Below are 13,321 nucleotides of genomic sequence, written 5' to 3'. Positions count from 1 at the left end.
CCGCCCTACTCAATTTACATCCCCGCCCAAGCTGTGCCAGTGACACAAAAGGAACCACCTGCGCTTTTGCAGCGTAACCCAACAAACTGCAGATTTCAACTCCTTGCACCCATAAGGGACACACTCAAGAAGTAAACTCAGGTTCGGAGGAAGCCGGAGCTGGACCTGGCTGGGCCGGCGACATGGAACCGCTGTACCAGCAAACGCACAAGCAGGTCCACCAGATCCAGTATCACATGGGACACCGGGAGACAGCAGAAAAGCAGTCTGTGCGCTTAGTAGAAAACAAAACCCAAGCAAGCATACCAGATATTCAGCCAGCAAGAACGCCTGGAGATTTTGTCCAGCAAGGAGCCTCCCAACAAAAGACAGAATGCCAAACTTCGTCCTGCGGACTCAAGGGTCCCAGGGTCGATTCCAGTCAAGGGCATGTACCTTGGTTGCAGGCACATACCCCGTTGGGAGTGTGCAGGAGGCAGTTGATCGATGTTTCTCTCTCATCGATGTTTCTAACTCTCTATCCCTTCCTCTCTGTAAAAAATCAATAAAATATATTTAAAAAAAAAAGAATACAAGAAGAAACTGGTGTTTTTCTTACTCACAATTATAAGCCTACTTTTGCCTCCGCCCTATGTACGCAGTATATTTTAATGGCTGTGTAGGTGGTTTCTAGCTCCTCCTCCATAAGACACAGCTGGTAGATTTTGTAATTTACACAGACTACAAGCTCTGCATTTGCAAATGTGTATGTCCACCTCTTGATGATAGTCATTGACCAAATCCCATGCACAGGAAGACATTTCGGGGACATTCAGTTTGATATTATCTTTTTAAAAATACATCTTATGCCCTGACCGGTTTGGCTCAGTGGATAGAGCGTCGGCCGGGGGTCTGAGGGGTCCCGGGTTCGATTCCAGTCAAGGGCACGTACCTTGGTTGCGGGCACATCCCCAGTGGGGGGTGTGCAGGAGGCAGCTTGTCGATGTTTCTCTCTCATCAATGTTTCTATCTCTTTATTGCTCTCCCTTCCTCTCTGTAAAAAAATCAATAAAATATATATTTTTAAAAAATACATCTTATGTTGGGGATTACCTTCATTTTGTGCATTCATTTGTTCTTGTGGAATCTGATACAGTGTGAGGAGTCATGTACATGTTTATGCAAAAATGTTTATTGAAATGATTCCTTTAGTATTGTGTTCTAATACTTGGAGAATTACCATCATTTTTATATAGGAAATGTCCCCTCCACCCCCTGCCTTTTTTTTTTTTTTTTACAAAAACTAATTTTTTAATGTAAAATATTTATAATAAAATGTAAACGTGAATTCTATACATGTTCAATAAAAACCATATCTTAAAGTTAAAAAAGATACTTTTACTGCTAAGCACTAGTAGCAAGTATCTGAGCCTGCTAGAAAAATGGTGGCACTAGACCTGCTGAACGCAGGGTTGCCTTAAACATGGAACTTATAAATAAGGGGGTGTGGGGGAGTAATACCCGAGAAGCACAATTAAGCACATACAAAAAGTATGTAACAAGATATTAATATGTACAATATACAAGGTATTCAAAAGACTCTTTAACCAAAAAATACAGTTAATAAATAGGATAAGGACGTAGAAACAATTTTCCAAAAAATATGTACAAATGACCAACAGGAATATAGAAAATACTTTCCTCGTTAATCAAGGTGGAATCCCTTACCTTCCTGCAACCCTACCAACCACAAGTCCTTCCCTGTGAATTTAGTGCAGCGGGGAGTATTGGGGCTTCAGGAATAGAAGGGAGCAGCGGAAACACACTAACCCTCCCCAGGACAGCAACTACCCAGGAAACTGGAAAATCAAGCAGTACCACAGTCTACATGGGAGGACAGAGCACACCCTGGGGGATGGGCCCTGGGAAATCGAAAAGCCAAGTCCAGGTCACTGGTGAGAGTGAGGGTCTTACCCTGCGAGGATATAAGTTCAAAGTTCTCCAGCATCACATTCAGGTACAGCTGTCTCTGACCCTCATCAAGGAGGCTCCATTCCTCCCTGGAGAAGTACAGGGCAATGTCCTCAAAGGTCACGCCAACCTGTCAGAATGGAGACAATTGTAACCAGACCTGCCTTTCTGAGAACCAGTAATGCTACTCCTTACACACCTTCCCCACCTCAACCTCCTCCAGGGCCCCCGGTTACTGTGGACACCAGGCCCTAATGCCAGTGCAGGCTGCTCTCTCATCACAGTCCCATTACTCACTGTGATGGCCCTCAGCAGAGCAGCTGGGTTGGGTGGGAAGGATTGGGGGAGGGGAGGGGAGGGAGCAATGCCATCTAAGCTCTGGGCGATGCCTGCAGGGCCCCAGACTTCCTGCCAAGTAACACCACTGCAGTCTCCTAGATCCTGCCTCCAAGACAAAGCCAAGCGTCGGTTTATGCTTCACCTCTGAGTCCCCACACCAGGTCCCGGGGACCATCAGCTCACACTTCCTCCAGATGTGCTCACCACTGGGTAATGTTTACCCCCTTCCCATGTTCAGATCCCAGGTTCACTCCCTCAGCTCTGCCCGCTTCCTGCTCCAATGCCACTGGATCTCGCTGGACTCACCCATGAACTTGGCATATGGCGTGTAGAGAGCTTGTAGTCCAGCCGGATCCAGGCCCACCCCAGGCCCCTGATGGACCCACAGCCGGGAAAGCCCCGAATGAGTCTGTGCCGTCCTCCCTGCAGCCTCTGATCTTTCCGTCAATACTCACCACCCACATCCTCAGGGAACTTCAGATGCAAGTCACCCCCGTCCTCTCTGCCCCGCACTTGCTGTGTCCTCAGAAGCCACAACACTCCTCTCTCCCCTCCACCTTCCTCACGGTCCTCCTAGCGGACTGAACTGCTGGACAGGCGCCTGCACCCGGGCTGTGCTTTTCGGTGTAAGAGGCAGTGAGCGCCCGGGGGACACAAACTCACCTCAGCCCAGCTCCTCAGCACCGGCGCCTCCATTGCAGTTGGCAGTCGGAGCGGGGCGGGAGCAGAAGCCGCTGCAGGAATGGCGGTCCCTGTCCCGGCCCTGGGCGGGTCTGGTGGCGACTCCGAGCTTCAAACCCACGTGTGCGCTGTGAGCACCACTGCAGGCTCCGACCACGGGCTGCGAGGCGGCGAAAAACACTCTCCAGCCTTCTCCTCCGGACCGTGCGCCGCCTGAGACAAAAGCGAGCGAAAACAAAATTTACCGGTCCCGCCCTCCAAACTTGAAAAACGGAAACGCCTTTTCTGAGCTTCCATTGGCTCAGCCTGGTGGCATTCCACGCCCGGCCTTCTGGGTAATGTAGTTTCTACGCCCCAAGGCCAGGATCCCGTATTTCCTCAGCTGACTCCAGGACTGGTTTTGAAGGCAAATAGCCCAAGAACACACCAAGTATACTCAGGGCCCTCCAGCGCCTTCAGGGGAGGGGGTTATCAGGGAAAGTTTATTCCTGAGGCACCTGCCTGGCTTCCTTAACTGCTGGTTTTGCATGTCTTTCTTCAAGATCTACTCTTTGTGAATGACAGGCATTGTGTCTTCATTAAGGCCATTTGGCACCTACCTCCTTCAGGCCAAATGTAGCTTGCAGAGGTTGCTCAAGTCTCTAACTCCACCTAACCTGCCTCCATTGAATCCATTATGCATAGTTAATGTCACAAAACAGACACTCATACTTAAGAGCATCTGCTTCTGATGCCATTCGAAGTGTCAGCTCTGCCTGGGCTGCAGTGTGGATAACATGGCCAAGAGAAAAGTGAAAAAATGCTCAAAGTCACTGATCATCAGAGAAATGCAAATTAAAGCAACAATTAGATACCACCTCACCACTGTCAGAATAGCTACCAGCAACAAATGACAAGTGCTGGTGAGAATGTGGAAAAAAGGGAACCCTAGTACACTGCTGGTAGGAATGCAGACTGGTGCAGACATTATGAAAAACATAGGGAGTTTCCTCAAAAAATTAAATATGGAACTGCCATTTGACCCTGTGATCACACTTCTAAGAATATATCCTAAGAAACCTGAAACAACAATCAGAAAGAATGTATGCACCGCTATGTTGATAGCAGGACAATTTACAATAGTTAAGATTTAAAAACAGCCCAAGTGCCCATCAGTAGATGAGTGGGTAAAAAAGCTGTGGTACATTTATACCATGGAATGCTATGCAGTGGTATAAAGAAGAAACTCTTACCCTTTCAAACAGCATGGAGGGGCCTAGAGAGAATGGTTCTAAGTGAAATAAGTCAGTCAGAGAAAGACAAGTATCACTTGATCTCACTCATATATAGAACCTAATTAACAAAATTAACTAATGAATGGAGTGGATCCAGAGACATGGAAGCTTGGAACAGAGTGCAGAATCTCTGATAGAAGGCGAGAGAGGGTACAGAAGAAAAAGAAAAAAAGAGATTAAACATCTCCGGGTGAGGATTAAAGAAATACACAAACACACCAAAGTCACCTGAGCCTTGAGCATTGTCTTCTGTTCTCTGGAAGCAACGAGAAAGCTCTAGCTTGCTGGTTTCTGGGTCTGCTCTAAATTTGTGTTTATAAATTTATCTTCAGTCAGTTGTGTCCCTGGAAATGCTGATACCCCTCCATGGAATGTTCTCCTGCTTCCCATGAGTCAATTGCTTTTGGTGTTGTTGTAAGAAATGTCCAAACAGGTGGAGAATTCTTCTAAGTTTATTTGGCCCAAGCTGGTCCCAATTGCCAGAAACAGAATAACAACAGGTTGAGTAATTCTCGGGAGAATGGCAGTTTTGCACCTTTTTTATACGTTAGACTCAAAGAAGAAGACATAAGGGGGTTCATGAAATTCACTGGTGATAAATTAGGGGGGGAGATAAAGAGGTAAATCTCTGGGGTTGGAGGGGCACGGCATAAGTGCTCTGGTACTTTAAGAAAATAGGGGAAGATTCAAAATTTCAACAATGCAAACAGTAGCTTCAGGTGAGCCTCCCCAACGGGCTTGACCAGCACTGGTAGACATTGTCTGTGGCTCTGGAGCCAGAACATTGGATTGCAACCCAGCCTCTTAGATCTGACACTTGTTTGATGAGTAAACTTGGAGAGCCTACTTCATATCTGTAATCACGGACCTTCCCAGCAATTCGACATTCGTTTCGACTTCCCAGGTTGTTGTGACAAAGAGAAAACGCATACCCTGGCTAGCGTGGCTCAGTGGTTGAGCATCTACCTATGAACCCAGAAGTCGTGTTTAGGTTCCTGGTTAGGGCGTATGTCCAGGTTTCAGGCTTGGTCCCCAGTAGTGTATGTGGGGAAGGCAGCCCATCAATGATTGTCAGCATTGATATTTCTATCTCTCTTTGTCTCTCCCTTCCTCTCTGAAATCATCAAAAAGAAATAAAAAGAAAAATGTAAGACATATACATATTTTTCTAATACAAAAAACATTTACTTCATAAAGCAAAACTGGCACAAAATGAGTGAAATTCCAACATCCATCTTTGTTGTTTCAATATCTTTTTCTTAAAGAAAATTGCCCACACTCATAGCACATTAGGCCGAAGATATGATTAGGTGTTTTAGCAAAAATAGCAACACAGCCCTAACCGGTTTGGCTCAGTGGATAGAGCGTCAGCCTAGGGACTGAATGGTCCCAGGTTCGATTCCGGTCAAGGGCATGTACCTTGGTTGCGGGCACATCCCCAATAGGAGGTGTGCAGGAGGGAGCTGAAGGAAAAATGCAAAGTACAATCAGTTAAGGTTTATTTTATTTATTGACTTTTAAGCAATCTTTATTACTTATTAGCATATCCTAGAGCTTGGCTATTGGTTGACTCACTCTGTTCTTAGAAGACATGCTCATAGACACTGATGTTGTTTTTTTCATATATGTCTTTATTGATTTCAGAGAGGGAGAGGGAGAGATGAAAACATCAATGATGAAGGAGAATCATTGATCGGCTGCCGCCTGTTCGCCACCGACTGGGGATCGAGCCCGCAACCCAGGCATGTGCCCTTGGCTGGAATCATACCTGAGAGCCTTTAGTCCGCAGGCTGATGCTTTATCCACTGATCCAAACCGGCCAGGACAAGTTTTATTTTTAAAGAAGAGTTTACTAATTTTTAGAGAGAGAAGGGAGAGGGAGAGAAATATTGATGGAAGACTGCCATATCGGCCAGCTGCCTGCAGCACACCCACTTCTGTGGATCTAGCCCACAACACAGGCACTGATCCCCACTGGCAATCAAATCCATAACCCTGTGCTGCACCAGATGATGCCTGAGCCACACAGGCCCTGGTGGTATATTCCATTTGGATTACAATTTGCTAATCTCGGTAAATTTAAACATTCATCTACCCAAAAACTCAGATTATGCACTGAGTTTTTCACAAAGGTAAATAACACTTATATCCATATAAAGAATTGTACCCAAATGTTTGTACCAGCTTTATTAGAAATAACCAAATATGTATTAAAATGGACAAACTCGCCCTAACCGGTTTGGCTCAGTGGATAGAGCATCGGCCTGCGGACTCAAGGGTCCCAGGTTCGATTCTGGTCAAGGGCATGTACCTTGGTTGCGGGCACATCCCCAGTAGGGAGTGTGCAGGAGGCAGCTGATCAATGTTTCTCTCTCATCGATGTTTCTAACTTTCTATCCCTCTCCCTTCCTCTCTGTAAAAAATCAATAAAATATATTTAAAAAATAAAATAAAATAAAATGGACAAACTGATGGTGATATATTCAAAGATAAGAATATCTACCAGAAAAAAGGTGAGTTGCTAATATATCTTTAATAAACCTCCAAGTAGTTATGAAACATAACTTAAAGCAGAAAATTACTTAGTTTAAAAAGCCAAGTTCTCTATTAAAATGGAATGTAAATCCATGGTTACTAGGAAAGCTGTGAAGAACAGGGACACATTAAAAGAGGTCAGGAAGCAATTACACAGTGACAGATATGGTCAGTATTATAATGATGGTTACAATTTCATGCACATGTCAAGATGTATGAAACCCTATACTTAACATATGTAATTTACTCATTATAGCTTTTCAAAAATGGTTCTAGATAAAACAAATGTATGTTCACCTATTTTGGAACAACAGGTTTGGCAAGTCTATATTTAATCCTCATACTTATGCCCTCTGGACGAGAGTCTCATGTCAGTGACATAAAATGTAACAAACAATTAAGAACTTTCACCCAAACCCACTGGAATGCTGGCTGGGTCACAAAAATCACATCCCTGGACGAAAGACAGTCTTTGTCTTCATCTTTGTTTTGCTGCCAGTGCACCAATGGGTCTGATGGGAACATCTGAGAAGCTACAGGAAGCCACAAAAGCTACTGATTATATTCAATGACGACTGCTCCACAGAAGATAAACATGTCTGGAGTCACTCAGACATGTGTACACACAGCTCTTGTAGTTTTTTTTTTTTTTTTAAAAAGCCCGGATGCACATTTAGATGAGGACCATTCAATCTAATGGGCTATACTCTTGTCCAACAACAATTAGGTCTGTGATTCTGCTAGGAAAGGATTTCCCCTACATGCACTGGTCCTCAAACCAGTGACCAACATCCTTGAAATTGTAGGCATTAGAGCACATGGCCCTCTCCAAGACCTGTGCAAGTGATTCCCTTCAAATGTCTTGGTATCCCTTGAAAAGTAGAAATAAATTCATGTTGCTAGAAGACGTACTTGAGGTTGTGACAGCAACCCCTTCTTTGGAGTGATCTCTGTGTCTCAAAGCATCCAGACATTACATGAGGACTAGAGAGTCCAGAGTGTTTCCTAGGAAAATATGGGCAGCAATGTAAATTTGGCCAAAACTGCTAAGTTAATTTCTGCACCATAATGTTTCCCCAAGGGCAAAAATATTTCAGACCCAATAAATATTTTTCACCTGATCATGCTTGGAGAGGCCAGATCTCATTATAAACTAGCCATAGAGTAAAGAGCACACCCAAGATTAAAGAAGTCTTAGGAAAAAGCCTTCATTATTTTACAAACCAAAGAGACAGGAGACTGGCAGTTCTCTCACTGATGACTTAGGTTCTCAATAAAGTCATTATTAGCATCTAGGGAAAGTGTGTCCCTGAAAATGGCAGTCCCTCTGCAACATTATGTTTACTGGCGCCAACAATAAATCAGTCCTATGTGACAACTCATGACAGGGAAACAAGTAAGAACCAAGGGCTCGGGTATTCCTCATTTTCCTCAACAAATTAGACAACAGAGTTAGCTTTGCTGGGCATAAGAGGATGGTGACTGATGCCATCTGTAGGGACCTTATAGGTGGTTCAGGTGAAATACCTTCAGCAACAGAAATATGCAGTGTCATAGATCTGGCTACATGTCTCCGTATGTTAGAAAGGGTAACATAGATACATATGATACCAACATAAAAACAAACAAAACACAACAACAAAGTCACTTGAGGGGACTTTACATAATGCAGGTGATTAAATGTATGAGCTACAATTCAGATTGATGCGACTTCACAAATTTTCTAATACTATTGCTAAGACCGAACTAAGAAACATTTTCCACACATCTAAGAAATTTCGCACAATTCGACTCTTTTATGCAGAAACAATTTAAAAAAATTGGCTGAGAGATATCCCACATTACTTGCACTCATAATGGCTTGCTCCAATGTGAAATTTCTGATGATATAGGAGATGATCGCTCCTGGTAAGAGATTTCTCACATTCATTGCATTTATAAGGCTTTTCTCCTGTGTGAACTCTTTGATGACAAAGAAGGTATCTGCTAGTGGTAAAAGATTTCTCACATTTACTGCACTCATAAGGCCTTTCTCCAGTGTGAACTCTCTGATGAAGATGAAGATCACTGTTCCTGGTAAAAGATTTCCCACATTCACTGCATGTATAAGGTTTTTCTTCCGTGTGAAAACTTTGATAATGGAGGCCACTGCTCTTGATAAAAAATTTCCCACATTCACTGCACTCGTAAGGACTTTCTCTGGTGTGAAATCTCTGGTGACAATGAAGGCTATCAATTCTTGTAAAAGATTTCCCACATTCACTGCACTTATAAGGCTTTTCTCCTGTGTGAACTCTCTGATGACGATGTAGCTCACTGCTAGTGGCAAAAGATTTCCCACATTCACTGCATTTATGAGGTTTTTCCCCAGTGTGACCTCTCTGATGACGACAAAGGGCATTGCTCCTGGTAAAAGATTTCCCACATTCATTGCACTCATAAGGACTTTCTCCAGTGTGAAATCTCTGGTGACAATGAAGGCTTTCAATTCTCTTAAAAGATTTCCAACATTCACTGCATTTGTAAGGCTTTCCTCCAGTGTGAAGTCTCTGGTGACGACGAAGGGCGGTGCTACTGGTAAAAGAATTCCCACATTCACTGCACTCATAAGGCCTTTCTCCAGTGTGAAATCTCTGGTGACAATGAAGGCTTTCAATTCTCTTAAAAGATTTCCAACATTCACTGCATTTGTAAGGCTTTTCTCCATGTTCATAATGAAAGCTAGAAAATTGGGTAAGGTAATTTCCACATTCATAGCACGGAAAACACTGACTTCCAGCATGGACCCACTTGTCCTGAATAAACGTGTGATTGCAGCCAATGACCTTGTTATATTCTTCTCTCCTTTGAAACTTCATCTCACATTTCAAAATATCTTCTGGCCTATCGCTGGTCTGAGTAGCCTTTAGGTGGAGATGTCCTGACTCGGTAAGGACACCCTGCACCACCTCCCCGCATGTGACATGATTCTGGGACACCTGGAAATTGCAGCTGTTTGCGAGTGAGATCCTGTCCACACCTCTAATGAAAGTCTGCTCTCTCACATGCTGCTGGTGAAATTTTGTACTGAAATAAAATCCTTGTGCACACGCCCCACACCTCAACAGTATCTGTCCGAGTTGTATTCCCTGCAGCTCAGTCAAGTGGAAAATGTTTCCCAAGACTAGCCCACACCTCTCACAGGGGTGGCTCTCCTGGGAAGACAAGGGTAACTTGGGAATACTTGCCTGTGACACTCTTACAGAAACCTTCTGTTCAGTGGGTTCCGCCACATCCTCTGCTCCACAGCAGCAACCTGAACAAAAGGAAACGCTGGTTAAGTACATGTTGACCTAATGAAAACAGAGTATCTTCACCACAAATGTTTATCTGTCACAACTAGGCATAATTCTACTTTTTTCTTTTTTTAATATATTTTTTTTATTGATTTTTTACAGAGAGGAAAGGAGAGAGATAGAGAGTCAGAAACATCGATGAGAGAGAAACATCGACCAGCTGCCTCCTGCTCATCTCCTACTGGGAATGTGCCCGCAACCTAGGCACATGCCCTTGACCGGAATCGAACCCGGGACCTTTCAGTCCGCAGGCCAACGCTCTATTCACTGAGCCAAACTGGTTTCGGCATAGGCACAATTCTATAAAATGATTTTAGAGACAAGTGAGTTAGACTCTGAGGAAATGGCTGTTACACATTACTTGGCCCCAAACGTCAGTCAATGGTGAAAATCTCACCAAAGAAGGCACAGAGCACAGGATGGGACAAAAAGAAGAGAGGCAGGGTCTGCTAGTTGTTCCTCCACAAATGGCTTCCTTTAGGACCTTTCATGCTGGTGAACTGAGTCTGTGTAGAACAATTCAAATGCGCTCAAACCCATAAAAATCAATTGTATTAGAGCACATGATGTTCTACCTCAATACAGTAATAGGTGTGCACTCTAAGGCTCTGCAGGCATGGACCAACGGTGGAGGGCACTAAAAAGAGACCTGTGAAAGAGGTAGAGGTGAAAAGTTTAGAGAGCTTAAGTTATCCATGGACTGGGAATCCAAGGAGAATGAGCACTGATCATTATTAAAACTGTGTCGTTGGCACAATGTCAACAAGAAGCAAGAAGAAGAAGAATTGGGTGAAGAATGGGTAATGGTTAACAAAACAATGTTGAACCAAATGGGTTCCTAGTTATGAATGTAACAAAGTCTAGGTGTTTTGTTATAGCCCCTTATTCAGGCAAAACCGCATTTGTCCACTGTGTTGTTCATAAAGTCATGTTTCTACTGTGATGCAGCAATGATTCTTCCGCGTAATTCCCAGTTGATTCACTGTACGGGATAAATGATAGAAATAATAGAAGAAAACACTGAAAAGATGGATGGTCAACACCGTGGTACAACAGCAAAGCACAGATGAGATCACAGCAAAAGACCAATGTGAGTATCATCAGCAAGATGGCAGAATCAGAGATCTGAGAATCTTCTCCCATCCCAGAGTAAGTAGACAGCTATCTATGAACAAAAACCCACAGGAACCCTAACCAGTTTGGCTCACTGGATAGAGCATCGGCCTGTGGACTGAAGGGTCCTATGTTCGATTCTGGCCAAGGGCACAAGCCCGCATTGCAGGTCCGATTCCCAATAGGAGTGTGCAGGAGGCAGCTGATCAATGATTCTCTCTCATCATTGATGTTTCTATCTCTCCCTCTTCCCTCCTCTCTGAAATCAATAAAGAAATATATTTAAAAAAACACCCACAGGAAATGGGAATAAGAGTACAATGAAGACAAACAGTAATACAGAAAAATCAAATAAGGACAACTGCATAGAAAGGATGCCTAGAAAGACAGGGTGAACAAATATATTTGAAGATACCTACAGTCAAAAACAAGGGTCAGAGTTACCTCCATCAACCATTGTGCTGCTGCTATCATTGACCATAGTGGCCTGTTATTCGAAAAATACTGGAAATTTTGTTTTTAAAAACCACAGAATGGTCCCAGCCAGTGTGGCTCAGTGGCTAGAGCATAGGCCTGTAGAACGAAGGGTCCTGGGTTCGATTCCAACCCCAGGGTCCCAGGTTGGATTCTGGTCAAGGGCCCATGACCTGGGTTGTGGGCTTGATCTCCAGTAGGGGGCGTGCAGGAGGCAGCCAATAAATGTTTCTTCTAATCATTGATGTTTCAATCTCTCTTCCTTTCCCTCCCTCCCTGAAATCAATAAAAAATATGCTAAAAAAAACAACTACAGAATACCCTCACCAGTGTGGCTCAGTTGGTTCAAGTACGGTTCTGTGACACTCGGGGTCTTGGATTTGATGCCCAGTCTAGGACATGTGTGTAGACAACCGATCGATCGATGTTTCTCCCTCACAGAGATGCTTTTCTCTCTCTCTCTCCCTGTTCATCAGTCTATGTTGTTCTCTATACTCCACAAATGAGAGATCATGTGGTATTTATCTTTCTCTGACTGGCTTATTTCACTTAGCATAATGCTCTCTTCCTCTCTATCTGAAACTTAATATAAAAAAATAAATAAGAATTCCAGGGTAGCCAAATAAAAAAGAGAACTGAAAAAGGTCTAGAGACAAAGTAAATGAAAAGACAGCTTACCAAAGCTCATGTATAAATTCAGAAAATGCAATTCGAAGAGGCAATTTTATACGATAAATGCCTACATTATGAAAAAAGACCTACAAAAATACTGGCAGTTCAGAAAACTAGAAACAAAACAAGAAAGTAAACCCAAAGGTTCCAAAAGAAAGAAACAATAAATATTAGAACAAACATAAATAAAAGGAGACAAGAAAAAATACAAGAATACCTAACAGATATTTCTTGAAAGATAAAAAATTGGAAAAACTTTAACTATACTAACGGAAAAAAAACAACAACAAAACAAACCAAGCCTCAAATAAACTGTAAAGAAATGAAAGACATTACACCTGTCACTATGAACCACAATGCATCATAAGAGATGTTGATGTTAGCAGGTGACAGGAGCCTCCATAGAGAAATTTGTCAAGAAGCCACCATGTCCAATCAAAAAATGGGCAACGACCTAGATAGACAGTTTTCGAAAGAGGACATACGGAAGGCCGAAAGACATATGAAAACATGCTCAAAGTCACTAATTATACGAGAGATGCAAATCAAAACAACAATGCGGTATCATCTGACACCTGTCAGAATGGCTATCATCAACAAATCAACAAACAACAAGTGTTGGAGAGGATGTGGAGAAAAAGGAACCCTTCTGCACTGCTGGTAGGAATGCAGACTGGTGCAGCCACTATGGAAGACAGTATGGAGTTTCCTCAAAAAACTAAAAATGGAACTCCCATTTGACCCAGTGATCCCACATCTAGGAATATATCCCAAGAAACCAGAAACAACAATCAGAAAGGATATATGCACACCTATTTATAGCAGCACAATTCACCATAGCTAAGATCTGGAAACAGCCTAAGTGCCCATCAGCAGATGAATGGATTAAAAAACCATGGTACATCTACACAATGGAATACTATGCTGTGGTAAAAAAGAAGGAACTCT

General features: G+C 43.2%; 2 protein-coding genes and 1 long non-coding RNA gene across 6 annotated transcripts in view; 1 reads left to right on the top strand and 2 right to left on the bottom strand.

Annotated features, from left to right (window-relative positions):
• Positions 1-3,000, bottom strand: part of LOC106723584 (zinc finger protein interacting with ribonucleoprotein K-like) — a 12,627-nt gene extending 9,627 nt beyond the window's left edge. Inside the window, exons 1-2 of the mRNA XM_014528787.1 lie at positions 2,953-3,000; positions 1,954-2,080 (exon numbers count right to left, since the gene is read on the bottom strand). Coding sequence (XP_014384273.1) covers positions 1,954-2,080; positions 2,953-2,985 — 160 coding nt within the window. The 5' untranslated portion in view covers positions 2,986-3,000. The remainder of the gene's footprint in view (positions 1-1,953; positions 2,081-2,952) is intronic.
• LOC106723806 overlaps positions 1-13,321 on the top strand; it is a 33,850-nt gene that overhangs the window by 16,623 nt on the left and 3,906 nt on the right. The gene's annotated exons all lie outside the window — the stretch shown is intronic.
• Positions 3,057-13,321, bottom strand: part of LOC102241097 (zinc finger protein 660-like) — a 14,145-nt gene continuing 3,880 nt past the window's right edge. Inside the window, exons 3-4 of one of the 4 annotated variants that reach the window (XM_014528771.1) lie at positions 10,007-10,074; positions 3,057-3,183 (exon numbers count right to left, since the gene is read on the bottom strand). In XM_014528771.1, the coding sequence (XP_014384257.1) occupies positions 3,082-3,183; positions 10,007-10,074 (170 nt within the window). In that variant the 3' untranslated portion in view covers positions 3,057-3,081. Of the gene's footprint in view, positions 3,184-6,826; positions 10,075-13,321 lie in introns of those variants that run through there. The other 3 variants (XM_014528773.1, XM_014528772.1, XM_014528770.1) reach the window with 3 other exon arrangements.

This window comes from Myotis brandtii, unplaced genomic scaffold, assembly GCF_000412655.1.
Source record: "Myotis brandtii unplaced genomic scaffold, ASM41265v1 scaffold650, whole genome shotgun sequence".
Classification (NCBI taxonomy): domain Eukaryota; kingdom Metazoa; phylum Chordata; class Mammalia; order Chiroptera; family Vespertilionidae; genus Myotis; species Myotis brandtii.
This window is presented reverse-complemented; position numbering and strand designations above follow the sequence as displayed.